This window comes from Sus scrofa, chromosome 4 (genome assembly GCF_054392235.1).
Source record: "Sus scrofa isolate SSC_HxYL_T2T_F1_AM1 chromosome 4, Sscrofa_HxYL_maternal_Yorkshire_Landrace_v2.0, whole genome shotgun sequence".
Taxonomy (NCBI): Eukaryota; Metazoa; Chordata; class Mammalia; order Artiodactyla; family Suidae; genus Sus; species Sus scrofa.
Window position 1 is genome coordinate 125,093,535 of NC_139386.1, and position 16,659 is coordinate 125,110,193.

A 16,659-nucleotide genomic window follows, 5' to 3' on the forward strand; every position below is an offset into this window, starting at 1 on the left:
TGTCATTCTTCTGAAAGTACCAAATTTAAAAAACAGACACCATTTCAAAAGACACTCTCCTAGATCCTGCCTACTATAAACGGGTCTCAGGGACCACCAAAATCCCTCATTCTCTCCCCCCAAGAGTGTGTGAAGACAGCAGGAGCAAATCGTACGGATCTTTCATAGGGCCTACACTTGCTATTTGCCCAAACTTATAAAAAAAAAAAAATCGTTTTAAACTACGCTCCTTCTCCAAAGACAGTAAACATCCAGAAGCCACAGATGCCACTGGAAGTCACAACAATAAGCCATTAGGGGCATCTCTAACTCAAGGCTGCCTGAATAGAAAGAAACATTGTGATTTCTAATATCCTTTACCTAAGCACAGAAAAATCTGCCACTCAAAGCACAGAGTCTATTTCAAGGTTAAACTAATTTCAAAAGACCACACAGTACTAAGTTATAAATTGCCTACATAAACAAAACATTGCTTTCCCCAGTTCTCTGGTGAGCAATGGGAGCGGGACATGCAGGAAACCCTCCAGAAACGGCTGTCTCTCTCTCTCTCTCTCAGTAAGAGGGTGAAAAAACTTTTCTGCCCAAGCCAGGACTTGAGACCGAGAGCAGGATTCATGTCCAGGTGTGGGAAGGAGGGTTGCGCTAAGGGGAATCTGTCTTCTTCTTCTTCCCTCCTCTTTCCAATCGACAGACTTGTTGGCGTTGCCTACAACCTGAAATAGCAGTAAACATTTCCTCCAACAGCTAATGAAATGCTTCCAGAAACGTGCACATTAGTAGCCCCCTTCCGGATTGGTAAGTGTGGGTTTGGTTGAGGGCTGTGCGTGTGTGTGTGTGTGTGTGTGACCATGATGCTTGCAAAACCTGCTTTCAAAAGCAGCCATGATTTATTGGGGGTGGGGGCGGGGGTGGTTGCCCCTTTGTCTCCCCAGATTTCAGCCCAGAGGACCAGAGGAGGGTCAGAGAGGGGCGTGGGAGAGGCTGGACTCACACTTACCTTTACGCGGTAGATGAGGTGAGGGTGCATTGTGGCGCTTTGTTTGTTTTGTTTTGTTTTCTGTTTCTTTCTACGTGCCCTCCGCGCAGGGGGCGCGGGAGGGTCGCGGCGGGGCGGGGCGGGGCGGAGCGGGGCGGGGCGGGGCGGCGGGACGCGGGAGCGGCTCCGCGCGCCTGCGGCGTCCGGCCAGCAGGGGGCCCCGTCGCTCTGCCGAAAGCCGCACGGCCGGCCGGCTCAGCTCGCGCGGCCCCGGGCCCGGGGAGCGCGGGGGACCCGGAAGGAGGAGGCAGGCGAGGGCTCGACCGAGACCAAACCCGGGGGAGCCACACCCCGAGCGCTCGCCTTCCTGGAGCTGCTTTACACGTGACAGATTCTGGAGGAGCCGAGCGTTTTCGGGACCGGGGTCCGCGCCTCCGCCTAACGCCGGCTCGCGAGCGCCGCGGCGCCTTCGGGCTCTGGCCTCCCGCCCAGGTCGCCTTCCGCCCGGAGCAAGTCGAGGGGCGAGTCGGTGTCGCCGGCTGGGCCGCGAGAGGCCCCGAGCGAGCGAGGGCGGTGGGGCCGCGGCGAGGGCGGCGACTCCCCCGCGGCCTCGGCCCCGTGCCGCCCGTGCCTGGCGCTCCCGGGGCTGCCCGGCGCAGGCCGACTGCGCCCGCAGAGGCAGCGGTTGGTCTCTGGCTGTGCCCGTGTAATCACACCTCTGCTCTGGCTTCCTCCCCTCGATCCGAGAGCCGGGGTGGAGATGGAGTTTGCGCTCCCTTCCTCTCCCCAGGAGGCCCGGGTCCGAGCCAGCGCCGGCGGGCCGCCGCTGCAGAAACCAGAGTGCCTACGTGGCTAAAGCGGTGCCCCCGTCCTGCTCCGGGGCGTCCCCGGAAAGTGAGCCGAGCCCGGGCCCAGGGCGGCTGGCCTTCCTCCGCGACGGCGCCCTGGGCCCGGCGAGCGTCGGCGCTGCCCTGCGCCCGACGGGAGAGTAGCCCCGGGCCCGCCCTCGAGAACTGGCCTCTGCAGGTGTCTTCGGGCCCGTCTCCCAAAGCCGCGCGGGCTCGGGGACCTGCCTTTGGCCCGCCTGGATCTAGGTTAGGAAGATACTCTATCTTTCTGAAGGGTGCTCTCAGATCTACGTTGTTTTGATCTGCAGTAGGAGAGCCGGCCTTGAATTTGTGTAAAGTTACAGCTTGAGACACCCTCTCCCCAAATCCCCTCACGCCCACACGCTGAGCTCCACCGCCGCTCCCACCACTCCCACTCTATTTGCATTTGAAAACCTCTGGAATGATGTACTTTCAGCTTGAACCTACACCCAGACACACACAGGCACACGGACACACACACTCACACACACACACACCCCACGCGGCGGCCAAGGGGAAACCGAGTTGAGTCATAGGATGCATATGAATAAGATTTCCTGGCCTTTCGCTTCTGAGGATAACACTGTCTCAGAACCTAGGATTCCAGCAAGAACGGAGCATTGCAAGGTTTCTAGAACCCTGTTCGTGTCCTTTAGAAACAATTCGATTAATAGTGGTGATCGTAAGAGAAAGATAAGTGTATTTTTCAGCGCACTTGCGGGCCATCTGCTGCTTCGTGTTAGGGACAGAACGTAAAAACATTGCCCTGGGTTCAGACCCGCAGGTCAAGTGACACCATCTCTCTTTTCTAGACGCTACTTACAAGCAGCTCTGTCCATAGGTGTTTGATAGATGTTTGAATCAAAATAGTTGAAACTCCCTGGCTCAACAGCGATGTGCATATATATATATGTGTGTGTGTGTGTATATATGTATATATATATATATGCACAACACATAATCATGTATAATCGTATCAAATATATGATATGTAATTTTGAAAGAGAGGTGGATTTTCTTTCCTTTAAAAATGGCCATTCAAAGATAGCTAGAAGTGTCAGCTGCAGGCTAGCAGTCACTCTTCTGGCAAGTTATGCAATGAACCAACAGCCTAGTCCCAGTACTCTCTTTGCTTAGAACAAGAGTATTAATGAACTGCAGAGACAAAGACCTTAATTTATAGATGTAGTGTCCTTTTGAAATTTAACAACAAGCTTTAAAAATGTAATAAAACAAGGATAGATTGTTCACATTTTTGTAGTTTGGTTGGTTGGTTTTGTGTTTAGATTTGTTTAAAATATGCCATAAGTCATCCCCTGTTCCTATCCCATGTTTTCATTCCAGAGGATCTAGAAAAATCAGTCTAGAATAGGGTAAAAAAATCTTGCACGAAAGCCCTGAGTGTTGACACTATCCTTATTTAAGTCTTTGTGTGCATTTCAGAATAGCTCGAAAATAGCTGAATGCATTTCATGTTTTTAACTACTTTAACACATTGTGGAAATAAGACTTCTGGAGTTCTCATCATGGCACAGCGGTTAGCGAATCTGACTAGCATCCATGAGGATGAAGGTTCGATCCCTGGCCTTGCTCAGTGGCTTAAGGATCCAGCATTGCCGTGAGCTGTGGTGTAGGTTGCAGCTCGGATCTGGCATTGCTGTGGCTGTGCTATAGGTGGGCAGCTACAGCTCAGATTGGACCCTTAGCCTGGGAACCTCCATGTGCCGTGGGTGTGGCCCTAAAAAGACAAAATAAAATAAAATAAAATAAGAAAGAAGACTTCTAAGATTTGACTGAGTACAAGTCTTGTTGATTGCTAACCTGGCATTAAAATTAATGATATTTTACTAATGATACCCCATTGTTCAATAAGATATTATTTAAATCATAGAGAAATACCATTGCAGGATTCTTTACAACTTCCAAAATATAAAAAAGTCTTCCCAAGAGCCTTCCAAAATCATTTTCATAAACCTTCTCCACTTTCTACTACTGTGGAAAAGTTGATTTAATGTAATTTCTATTCTGTCGACAATAAATTTATTTTATCTTGGCAAGGTGCCTTGTTTGGAAAAGTTGATTGTAGAAAAGGAAGATGGGATGAGAGGAGCAGGGACATTGAAATAACGCTTCCTTTCATATTCAAGAAAAACTGTGTGCTTGTCCCCATCGTATCAGCAGTAGGAAGCCTCTGAAAGGGTTTGATTTGAATGCACTTCATTCAGTCTACCAAGAGGACACTGCCATCAAGTAGTAAATTGCCCAGGATTATTTCTTCATTAGTGAGAAATCATAATTCCAGTTCTCTTGCATTTGTTATCAAGATGTGTTGGATCCTGTGGGAAAAGGATAAGGAAAAGTGAAGAAACTACATTAAGTTCATCAAGGTACCTCCTGTGTGGATAATGTGCTCCACCCAGCAAAAGTCTCAGAAGGAAAACTTAAATCCTCTATCTTTATGTCTCATTTCATGTTGTTCTCAATTTATTAGATATTTCTAGACAGTGTAAACTATGATGGAAGCAAACAAAGTTAAAGTGCACTCTACTTAAATATTGGGGGAGAATGAGTAACATGACTACCATAAATTTCCTGAAGACTTGGCCAAATTCTGCCTGCACTTTCAGCCTAACCTGCAGGGGGCAATAGCTTGACACGAATAACAACAAAGGCTGCTGAGCTATTAGACTTGGATTTCTGACTATGACCCTGGAATGTTGTGTGGGTTGGAAAGAGTGCTTAATTAATGTATATTGAAACAAAAGATCAGGTAAATTGTTTGATTTGTCTTCAAGCTATATTTTTAGACTAATCTAATTCATAACAGTTAGGTTTTTTTTTCCCTTAAAGAGATTACCAAAGTTTCAGAAGACATATTCAGCAATCTCAAGAATTATCCTAAATTGTATCCTAATTGTTTACTATGAATATTTGTAATCTGTGTTCTCAAAAAAGGCAGTGGAATCAAAATAAATACAGATTTTGTTGTTCAAGTACATAGCACGTTTAGAGAAAATGTGAACCATTTGGACATCGATAATAAAATAATGGCACATATTTAGATAATAAGCTCTCTATATTCCTTTTTTATTTAAAAATACAAATGGATAAGAGACAGCCACCCTATTGTTTGCAATATATTTTCTTTTAATTTAAAAAACATTAATTTTGAAAACCAGTTTATAGTTAAATATCATGATCAGCAATTAGTAAGTGATCTCTTTTATTGCCATAGTTTTTTCTTTATTACAGATAGAATTGAATTTACTGGCTATTGATAATCTACAATCTCCCTCCCCTTCTGCTCCCCCCTCCCCCGTATCTCCACTCCCTCCTCTTCCCTATACCTCCCCCTGTCAGCTGATCAGGAAAGACTGGAAACAGACCAAAAGGAGTTTTGGCCAGAGGGAATAATTGTAGAATTAAAAAAGAAAACTCTCCCCATCTCCTCACTGCAATCACACTTAACGTTCATTATGTCAATTTTCAATGATGCAAAATGTCTTGCCCAAGAGGCATTCTGATTTCAGGAAGTCAAAAGGGTACCTGGCATTAAACAACCTCCAGTCAATCCTGGTGGGATTAACTGGGCTGAGTTTCTATATACTGCACATGCTATGGATCTACTTTGATCACAGTAAGGGGAAAAAAAAATGATAGTTTTTTTTTTTTTTTAAGAATTGCTGCACAGGAGTGTTCTGTTTCTTTTACATGGCAGAATTGAATCTTGATAAAAACCTTTTAAAACATCTTTTTTCCCCCACTGTGGTAAAGATATAGTATCTATTTTTGCATTTCTTTAGGGAAAGAAGATGAGGTTGCTTATCCTGGGAAAGAAAATTTTATTCTCCAACACCCCCCCCCCCATTCTACTAAACCGTTTTAGTCGACATATGTTTGTTATCAGAGAGAGGTGCTGTGAACACACAGCCATTTTCTTAGCAGCTTTTTGACTGTATGTTACCATAGTCCCACAAGGCATTGGTCCTTTCCCATTGGGAAGTCATGAATAAGAGACTCTGAAGCTTGCACGTCAGATCTTCCTCAATTAATCCACCATTAGCATGTTTGGGAACCACTACTGGATGGTTAACAGCAGCTTTTGTAACTGTACGCCGACCATACCCAATTATGCTCTGCTAAAAATGAACTCTTTGCAGACCAACCCTCTCGGGTTGTCAGTGTTTTCCGTTTTCCTATTTTAACGTTTGTGTATAGTGGCAGGCGACAGATGGTGTAGATCAGATCGATTTGATTGCATTAGATGATTTTTTTTTTTTCCCTTCCCCACTCCTTTCTGGAGGCTCGCATCAGCTGAAGGCTATCGCCTGGGACTCCTCGGAAGCGTGAGCAAGCCGCCACCACGCGAAGGCACGGGGGCACAGCCAGCGCAAGGCACCGAGGTCCCTTCCCAGGGCTTGTTAACGCTGTAATCCAGCACTCCGAAGCAAGCAGCTCCCACTGCCCAGAGCCTACCTCACTGCTCATCAGATGACTCTCTGGCTTCTACACACAGTTGGAGTTCCGCTTGAAACCTGGATTTAGAGGGTAAGCACTTCAATCGAGATGGATTTGTGACAGTTACTTTGCTATACCGCAAGACAAATCTCAGCAAACGTAAAGGATGCAGGATGTGTGGAACAGGGAGACTGTTTACATCGATAAACGTGTTTCTTTTTGTCTGAGAAGGAGGATATTATTCAGTAAAGATTTGTATAGTGTTTTTCCATTGATTATAAGAGTCGACTACCACCCTCCTCCCGAATTTTTCCCTCTCCTCGGTGTTTCCCCCTTTCTACTTGAGAGGGAAGGAGAGAGGGAGAGGGAGGGAGGCGAGGGGGAGGGGGGAGAGAGAGAGAAGCATTTCTGCTTTAGCTTAATTGGCTTATTTCCTCAAACCGATTGCTTTGTCGCGTCTCTTTATGTATATTTGGTTGCAAATTACCAAGCGTTTGACTGGGATGGGTGTTGGAGTGTGGGGGACAGGGTGGGAAAGTAGTGGGGACTGGCAGGCAGACGCGGTGGCCTTGAGAGATCAAAAGGTGCTGAAAGCCCTTGCCCGCAAAACACACCTCTAGTTATTGGGGAGCTAGAGAGATGTAGATTCTAATAAACATGGCTTGCAGGAGTCGATGAACAAAGGTACTTAATGCGGACCTAAGCCTCCGTTGATATTGCTCCGCTGGCAGTATCTAAATATTCAAAAGCAAAGTGTAAGTTGATCAACAAATGCCCTGATGGTATTGGGCTTTTTTCCCTTTTCTGTTTTTGTGTGGAGGGTGGAGAAGGGGGGGAGGGTGGATGGGTGGGGGAAATCCGACAGCTTAAGGAGGTTTGAATTGAATATGCACCCAGCGGCAGTGGTCTCGTAGGAAATGGTGTTCTCGTAAGTCAGGCTGCCCCGCTGAAGCACGAGAGAGCTTTGGTTAGAGCTCAGAGAGTCAGTTCTGCTGCGAGTGCTGTCGGCAGTCGGCCCGGGATGAGCTGTCCACTTGTCCAGGTGCTGAAGCTGGTAGAACATTTGGGTAGGTAGGGAAAGGGCTGACACTGGCTACTTGGATAAAAAGAAAGCATATTGACTGCGTTGTTCTAGTTTCCTAAAGCCTGTGAGTGTGTGTGTGTGTGTGTGTGTGTGTGTGTGTGTGTGTGTGTGTGTGTTTTATTTCAATTGCAAGGAAACAAAACTAAAGGAGATTACTCGGAAAGCATTGAAAAGCTGTGTGAGCATTTATGCTGTGATTCTAATATGCCATTTATTGTTGTGTGTGTATGCATGTATATGTATATATGTAGGCGTGTATGTTTGTGTGCTTGTGTGTGAGGTGTATATATGCCTTGATAATCCTTTTTAATACAAAAGGAATATTCTTTTTACTAAATCAAAATCTGTCTGCATAATGTCTTTCTTATTTTCCTTTTAATGTCAGTTGATTTTCAATGGAAGAGTTCAGGAACAAATGTACACTTTGCTCATAGACTATTGCATTACTTTCCCTAAGGGCTTTTGTTTCTAGGAGTTCAGGCTGAAGAGAACCTGTCAGCTTTCTGTGTGACTCTGTGTGTGTGTGTGTGTGTGTGTGTGTGTTTGGTTGTAGCACCCCCAGAGAAAAGCTTCACTTTATAGCTATGTTAGGTAATGGCAGAAAATAGTGCTTATTAATTTGTCTAATTGGCATCTGTCTTTTTGTGAAAGGTGTACTTAAAAGTCATCTGAAAATACTGTAAAATAGGCTATTAATTGAGCAATGCTGCTTTTCATTTGAGCTATTTTAGGCATCAGACATTATATATTAAACAGCTGTTCATAAAGCCTAGAATTCCTGTTGATTTTTCTATTTGTAAGTAACATGTCAGGAAAATGATGAGTTGGTGTGTCTGGAGAAGTAATATATTAAAAAAATAATAATAATAAGAGAAAGCACAACCTAAGTGCTTTAAATTGCAACCAGGTCAGTTAGAGATGAGTTGTGGTAGTGGGAGAGATCCTGTTATATAATTACCCCTTGATGAAGAGCTATTTGCACTTACATAATTTGAGGAATCATAATGTCTATTGCATGTTTCCATATCTCCTCCCTATTCCACTCACATGGATGTGCTTCCATGTATTGGAAAGTAAAGGGGAAAGCAAATTGAGAACTTTCTAATGGAGCCACAACATGTCTTGGTTAGTGACGTTGCACTTGTTCATTTTATTTAGTGAACAATAAACCCCTATTATCAGAATATTCACTGCAGGGTCTTAAGACAAAGCTTTTCCAGTAAGAGCCATATTGATCATCAAAGGATCGCAGAGGTTCTCCCTCTGAAAGCCAAAATTACAGTCACTGTGAAAATGAGTTGTTATTGTTTTTTTTTTTCTAAAAATATTTTTATGATGATAGACTTCAAAGGTTTTTCTGTAGAGGTGTTCACAACAACTGCACAGCAATGCATTTATACTGTATATTTAAAAGGTAGGCTATGGAATGACACATCGTGGAACTACAAAACGATGCCTAAATCATAGGAACTCTACCAGCTTGTCAACTCAGCGAGTTCTGATACTATGGAAAATGAGTTTAATTATTTTGTGCTTTGAAGTTTTTCTTTTCTTTAAAAATCATTATGTCGCATAGCTCTAAGGCCTTCAAAGGAGAGATGCCCATTTTTGTAGATCTCTAAGTATTTGATTTCAAGGAGTAAATTGAATGAGTGTTTATTTTCTGTGATCTCGGGCTTGAGAAAAATGCATTTCCAAAACACACTGCTGAAAATTTCACCCATGCATGACCCTATCTTTATCTGAACCTCACTTCTTCTTAAAGCCGTCTAGGCAAATACATTTGTAATGTTTGTGTGCTTAACTATGCATGTCTCTTACAGGGCTCTCTCGCTGCCATGACACTCAATCAAAACACCTAGAGTGAGCTGGCTGAGACCAGAGGGGGTACCAAGCAGAGCAAGGACAGAGGAAGGCACTAGGAGAGCGCCAGGTAAACTAAAGGTTACTTGTCACGCCCACCCTATGCCCAAAGAGCCTCCCCATATCCTCCTTCTTCACTGGGAAAAGAGCACTTTTCTTCAGTGTTAACTGCTTGGTTTTGTGATTTGTCTTTCAGAATTGGAAAGAGAGCAGCCATTTGGATTTGGGCAGGAAGCAGCCGAGCACAGCTTTGGATCCTTCTTTAGGGAAATCGAGTTATGGATTTATGGTCCCGGTCAAGCTCAGCCCAACCCCAGGCAGGGGCGGGCTCAGCAGCAAGAGTTCTGGTGGCGGCGGCGGCAGTAGCAGCGGCAGCGGTAGCAGCGGCAGCAGCAGCTTGGTCCTCTGACTCTCTTCGGTGACGGGTATTCTTGGGTGGATAATACGGATTACGTTGTTATTGCTTAAGAATACGCGTAGTCGAGGAGAGTACCAGCGGCAGGCGGGCCGTGGCCGCCCCTCCCAGCCCACCAGCTGGCCTCTAAACGCCTGCGGTTGCCAAGGTAGCACTTTTTTGATCTTTTCCTTTCCTCGGTGTTTTCGCTCTGGGTCGCGTGTTATGTGATTACAAGACAAATCCCACCAGAAAGGCTCTGTGCGCCGCGCCTCTGGTGACCCAGGCTGTAGAATGGGTGCGCGCAGGAGGGCGGGGGTCGAGGCGGAAGGGAGGGCCAGGAAAAAGGTCGGGGCGGGGGGGGTCTGTTCCGCGAAGCCTGCGGGGAGTTTCGGCATCCCGGGCCTTCTGCTCCCCTCTCCCCGGTGGGGTCCAGCCGCGGGGAGAGCCGCAGACCCGGCGCGTCCCTCAAGTTGGGGATGATGGAGAGGCCTGGAGCTGTTAGGCAGCGGCGCGAGGGAGAGCAGGCGCTGGGTAGAGGGTCGCTGGGGGGCTGCCTCCGCAGAAAGGGCGTGTCCGTGGGCGAAGGTGCCCCCGCGAGCTGCGGAGGCTTGTGACTTTGCGAATCCCGGGCCGGGGCGGTGCCGGAGCCCCACCCCCGGCGGTGCCACTCCGCAGCCAGAAGTGGCGGCCCGGGCTGGGGCGCGGGCGGGCGACAGGGGCCTGGGTCCCCCCCTCCCCCCGAACTTCTAGATTGGAAGTGTGGCCGGTCTCTCAGGAGCCCCTGTTTTCTTCTCGGATTCTCCGCGAAGGGGTGGAGAATCAGGATGGGACTCGGATTGGTTGCCTTGTGGCACAGAACTGGAACCTTCCTGAAAGTGGTTGGGGCAGGCGGTGACAGTTCAGTCGTCCAATTTCTTTGGGACACCTCTTCAGCGCTGTCTTCCCTGCCTCTGCCCCTAAGACCAGTCGCAAACATCTCCAAACCCGAGGCCCGTTCCCCTGCTGAGGTCTGCTGCGATGGGACGAGAGGAAGAGCGAGGCTTTCTCTCCTTCTGCTTCCAGGTTTTGGTTGGTTGTTTCAAATATTAATGGACAGAAAACCTAACGGATCTGTCTAGCAGAGGAGGGGTCCTAGCGAAGAGCAGGCAACAACACACTGGCCCGCTCCACCACCCCCGGTCACTCCTGGGGACAACCGGATGTGGCAGGATGGAGATGCCCAAGATGGTGCTGGAAAAGATTTGCCATCGTGGAAGGCGCGGGCCAAGGAGGCTCCAGCTCCCAGCTCTTGGCGGACTTAAGACCACGCAGCTCTGCAACTCCTCTTTCCCTCCAGGGAGGCGCCAGGGCCCGCCCGATGGCGGCCCTTCAAAGGTGGAAGGAGAAACAGCGATGGACCAGAACCGACCAAGCACCTCGAAGGTTCCACGAGGCCCGGCAAGAACTTCCTAGGACGCCAAGACCTAAGTTTCCTCCCTGCGTGGTGGCCGTTGATTGTGCAGGAACTGCGAAGGCTCAATTCCCGAGAAGTCGAAGCTGCAGGAGGGGGGCGGAGATGAGAATCCGGCGACAGTTTCCTTCGCAGCTCTCCCAAACCAGCTCTAAACTAAGTGACGCCCCAGACACCTCTTCCCTTCGGAGGACCGGCCTTTCCCAGACGCGACGTGCTTGTTCCCCGCTGGGTTCTTGCCCACGAGAGCAGATCTGAGCCCTGGAGACGTTGGGAGCAGAGTGTCTCAAAGGAAGCAGGCTCGATTTCACACTTTCCCGTCTAGAGTCTGGCTTTTCTTTCAATGCTTTGGATTCCCAGTGAAGGGTACACGCCTCCCCTGTCCCTGTTGTACCACACCACGTCTGATCCCACCATTACTTCCAGGGTATCTGCGCTCACAGTTTTTGTGCTCAGGGAAGGTGGTTGTTTGCAGAGAAAATGAGTGGGGGCTCTTCTCAGAAGCTCCCAGGGCTGGCAAGCCCATTTTAAGAATGAGTCTAAATAAAAAAGAAAACACAGATACTATCTTTGCACTTGGCATTCTATCTCTAGTAAGAGAATTGGTAACTAAGGTTCTTTCCTTCATTGTTCCATGAATTACCCACTTTCTCTAGGGATCCACCAGTTGGTGATTAAGGGCTTTTAAATATTGTGCTTGTTATGTATTAGCAAAATGCAACATATCTGCTAGTGTCCTTGTTTCATTAGGAAAGTAGAGAGCAGCTACCTGATGTAGTAACTGGGTGGTCTTTGGAAAGTTGGCCTCATGCTGCTTGGTGAAATAAGTGTATGAGATTTGAAGGGCAGAAAGGAAGCTGAGAAGCTAGTGACAGAGTTTGCAAGAAATGAACGGTGTAATACTCTGGCATGTGTTGAAGCAAAGACGAAGAACTTTAGAAAAATAAGGTATTTCATTCAGTTCTTTGCCACTGGTACTTTAGCTTATGGTAGCAATTTCTTCATAAATGGATAATCATTTTTAGGGTAGATTAATTTAAATGATAGTAGTGAAATCTAGAGGAAACTGTACTCATCTCATGGTCAACAAAGTATTTTATTTTCTTGGTTCAAGGGGTTTAAATACATATTATTTTCTTTCATTTGCAGCATTATTTCTTATAAAAGTTTCCATTAGGTGTCAGTCTGACTGAGCTGGTATCTAGTTAAATTTAGAAAGAAAAAAAAAAAAAACAAAAAAAACAAAACAAGTTTTACCATACTTGGCCTTTTTAGACAAGGGGGAGGAAAATCTCCAAAACTTTCTTAAATTGAAATTGCTGTAGCTAATTGCTATTGTTATAAGGCAGCTTTTTTTCTTCCCTCAGAAAACAGAATTTTAAATTACATCACCACTAACCAGTTATCACTTTTGTCCTGTTAGTGTCCATAAACAAGATTAAAGCACACACAGGTTGTGTGTTTTTCATGCTGGCTCTAAGTAATTCAAAGTACTCACAATAGTGGAATTGTTTTTTAACTGATGTCCAAATACTTAGAAGGGTATGAATCCTTTTTTTTAAATTTGGTTTTCTTTACAAAGGTGATAGAATTTCCACCTGAGAAAAGCATGTGGATATGGCTTAGACTGTTTATTTGACAGTTATCCTTAGGGCACAATGGAAGGGAGGGAGGAAACTTATGAAAATTGCTTCTATCTATTATTTTTCCCTTAGTTAAGTCTGCCTAAGTACTCAAATTTTTATGAACACAATTTATGGCTTTTGGTAGAAGATTTTAGTTTTTTCATTGAAATTTATATGTCTGTGAACATTCAGATACATACTGTGATATTCATTAATAGGTAAGAAATATCAACTTGGTTGATTTACTACTGAGTCTCAGGTAAGGAGCGTGATAGAAACTGCTTTTTATAGAGGTTTCTGATTTTTCGTTTGTGAATCACATTCTGATATTTTTGCTTCCATAGAATGCAGGGGATGGTGGTATTCAGGGTTAAAGATCTAGTGAGGGTTCAGATAACCTCTATGTGAATACAAAAAGGATAGATATATTTTACAGACAATTCTGATCAAGTACATTTTAACGTAAATAATCAGATCCTGGAGCCAGGCTCTCTCCCCAGGTCCACTGCTAGCCCTAGAACGATGTGGTTCTTGATGTCACAGCAGTGCCGATCTAGAACCAGAACAGAACTGTCAGTGAATGTCCAGGCAAAGGAAGAGAAATGATGAGGTAGCATTTTGATGGATGGAAAATTCCATGTCATATTACCATTTTTAATTATATTTGACATAAGTACCAGTAAATTTTCACATCTAAAATATGCTTTTTTTTTTTTTTTTTTGTCCAGGTGAGGTGTAGATGATGGGTATATTGGGGAATATTTTGTGCTTTTATATAGAACTGAGGAGAAGAACTAGAGACACAGAAGACAATATATGATCACAATTATTCACCAACATTACAATACTGTACAGTTTCAGCTGTCATTGAATCACAGAAATGACAGGATAATGTTCTTACTCTTAGAGAGTGGTGTAATCTGCATGCTGTACTTACTATTTAAAAGTAAATTTATTTGCTGATAAATGTTTTCAATAAAAAGAAAACATATTAACAGAATACTTAAAGACTTTTATTGTTATATTTAGTTATTACATTTAGATATTTGTAGTTATAAACCCATAAACATTAAGGCTAAATATATTTTAAAGAGTCTTGTAGTACAATTTGTTTTTCAAAGTGTTTTGAGATGTTCTCCTCTGGCACCTATACTTTGAATCGTGCCTTAGAATTCTTACTTTTCGATTTACAAAACATTTTGTGTAAGTATATATTATAAGCAATTTAATTGTGAAGACATTGCAACTCATCCAAAAAAATATAGAGAGAGGTTATAAAATTTTAACTTTCTTGAAATAGGTTTAGTACCTGGTGATTAGTTGTTTACTGAGTACAGCTTGAAGCAGAACTACTGTGGCCCTATTATTTGTTTGGTTTTTTTTTTTTTTTTTTTGGTCCAGATTATAGACGTGACCACCTAAATATTTTGAGTTCTGAGTTCTGTTCTGTGCTGGTTAATAATGAGAGCTATGTAACACAATCTGATCTCCAAAATCAATTAAAAGTGTTACATTGTCTATACAAGTGTAAAAATAACACTTCATTTGCTCTATTTGTGGAAATACCCATTGAGATTCAGCAACAATCCACAGTGCTGAAAATTTACACACACGCCACCTATAGCTAGAACTAAAAGTTAAGAAAAAAATCGAAGAGTAAACTATGAACTTTAAAATATTCAAAGAATTTTAAATAATGCTTCCTACATTTATTTTATTAGCTTCAAAACAGTACTGAATCTCAATTATATTTCAAACTAAAGAACACATAGTGCTGTAGTCTATTTACTAATACTATGTTTCTGGTTAAAATACAGTTTATATAATAGCATGTTTTTTTAAGTTGGCAAATTACAGATGATAGTGGCATAATTGCATAATTTGAAGGTAGTGTCTTTTAAACTCAAAATGTGTGCTCTGAAGAGACACTTTCTAAAAAATCATTTCGGTAAGCATGATATAATTTAACTGGAAATTGATATTTCTTGCAATTAAAAAAATTTATATCCAATACACAAGTAAAAATTAATTGTTTGAGGTCTACTTTTATCTCTGTGCGCAAATGTGGCCAATTGTAAGAATTGCTTCAGAGTCCCAAGATAAACTGAAGTTAGTTAGTTAAGATTGTTTTTGTATGTCTGTCATATGTTCCATTCAAGAGAAATGAATGAATGAATGCACAAATGAACGAATGAATGAATGCCATGCCTAATATTCTATCAGAAGCACACATCCAAAACACTTTTTCTTTATAATAGAAACTTATTAAGATAAGACTTAAAAAATATTCTAGGTTATTTTATGCATAACTGCCATGGAATTAAATGTAAGAATGGTTACTTTATGGGTCCACTTTCATGCATAATTTGTTTTCATAACTATTATTTTAAAGAGGCTTTCACAGTGTTTACAAAGACAAAGGAAATTAGAGAATCAAGGCAGTTACATGGGCAAAGCTTGAATCTCATTTTTTTCCTCAGTTATGTGAACTTAAGGGAAAAGAGTATATCCTGTGGTGGAAAATACTTTGGAAAAAGGCTAGAAAATTTGCTTTTGAGTACAGATTTGGGAACTGTGACTAGCTGCAAGGCTTGCCTGGCCCTCAGTGTCTCATCCACAGCAAGGAGGGCTGCATTTAGATTCTTTCAAGGCCATTCTACTTCTTATGAATTCCATTTCCAACATGCCCCCCGCCCCCACTTTTTTGGCCTGAATTCTACTCTTCATTTTATTTGTAGATGGTGGGCAAATCGATACCACAGCTAAGAAGGCAGGTTTTAAAAAGACGTAAATCTTTCAGAGGTATTCACCCATGTATTTTGTCTTGATACCCAACACGAAATTTGTCTTTAAGATTTTAACTTAAATTTTTAAACCATGAGCACATGGAAATATTTTTGCCACTTCTTTGCCCTTTGATTTCTATATAGTTTTAGAAAGGCCCTCAAAAGAATGACTTATGGATTCATCCCAGGGTGTTTTTGTGGGAATGCATGTGTATGTATGTGTCTCTATGTATAATACATGTGAGGCTCTCAAACAGTGGATACACCTCAAAAACACTTCAACCTAATAAGACCAAAATACAAACAGCTCTTTTCAAATCAGTGTATATGATTATAGTGGATAAATAACAAACACTGCATATTTTAAAATGTTTTCTCTGTATGTAAATATTTGTGCTATTATATTTAAGTACAATTTTTAGAGGAATGAGGAAATCACTAATTTTCATTCTGTTAAAAGGAAAAAGACTAATATTTGTCTAGGATATTTAATTCTAAAATAGCATAGCAAGGATATCTCCTTTTAACCTACCTTGTCCGGGATAGGTGCTTAGAAATATTTGCTAATTTAGTAAAAGCCACTATATCCTTTCAGAACATGTTAATACAGAATTTTACATGTTTTCCATAGTTAATGGCACTTTAAAAAAATGGCTGTTGAACCGCATATAAGGCTTAATTTAATGTTAATGTAAACTTTAATTCTCAAGTTTGTTTATTAGTGGTGCTGTTATTCTTTTTATATTTATGTTCATTTTTAATGAAATATATTTGATTTAAAGTATTGTGTAAATAGTGCTCTTATTCTTTGTTAAGATAGAAAATTCATTTTCTCTGATTCTCAGATATAACTCATAAATAACTGAATAATCTATGGGAACATATTTTTAAGCCTTTTTTTTTTAGGACTGCAAGTAACTGTTTAATATGGAATCGTTTCATTCCATATTAATTTTGCTGTAGAAAATGTTACCCAACATATTTTATTTAATATTAAATCTATAAATACTTAGAAGAAATGATCAATTTATTAGAAAAATAATAAATGGAAATTAATTTTATTCAATATAATAATTACTGTGATAGATATATTCTCAAAGGTCAGAATCTGTGTGATATTTTTTCATTGTTAACTAGCAAGTACAATTTAA

At 42.8% G+C, this 16,659-nt stretch overlaps 2 protein-coding genes and 1 non-coding gene across 5 annotated transcripts in view; 2 read left to right on the forward strand and 1 right to left on the reverse strand.

Moving 5' to 3' along the window:
- Positions 1–1,122, reverse strand: part of LOC102158069 (uncharacterized) — a 532,572-nt gene extending 531,450 nt beyond the window's left edge. Inside the window, exon 1 of the mRNA XM_085023887.1 lies at positions 998–1,122. The gene's annotated coding sequence lies outside the window, so the exon portion shown is untranslated. The remainder of the gene's footprint in view (positions 1–997) is intronic.
- Positions 1,123–5,820: 4,698 nt separating this feature from the next.
- LOC146404229 (uncharacterized) lies at positions 5,821–16,301 on the forward strand. 3 transcript variants are annotated; one of them, XM_085023889.1, is made up of 4 exons: positions 5,821–6,393; positions 9,211–9,320; positions 9,447–9,813; positions 10,710–16,301. In XM_085023889.1, the coding sequence occupies exon 4, from the start codon at positions 11,005–11,007 to the stop codon at positions 11,353–11,355; it is 351 nt and encodes a 116-aa protein (XP_084880015.1). In that variant the 5' UTR covers positions 5,821–6,393; positions 9,211–9,320; positions 9,447–9,813; positions 10,710–11,004; the 3' UTR covers positions 11,356–16,301. The 3 variants fall into 3 exon arrangements, with proteins under 3 accessions (XP_084880015.1, XP_084880014.1, XP_084880016.1); XM_085023890.1 differs by lacking the exon at positions 5,821–6,393 and adding an exon at positions 7,199–7,370; XM_085023888.1 differs by having other exon boundaries at positions 9,447–16,301.
- On the forward strand, positions 9,659–9,740 carry MIR137 (microRNA mir-137). The gene has a single exon (NR_128417.1). It is a non-coding gene; the product is annotated as a microRNA mir-137 (primary transcript).
- Positions 16,302–16,659: the final 358 nt, after the last annotated feature.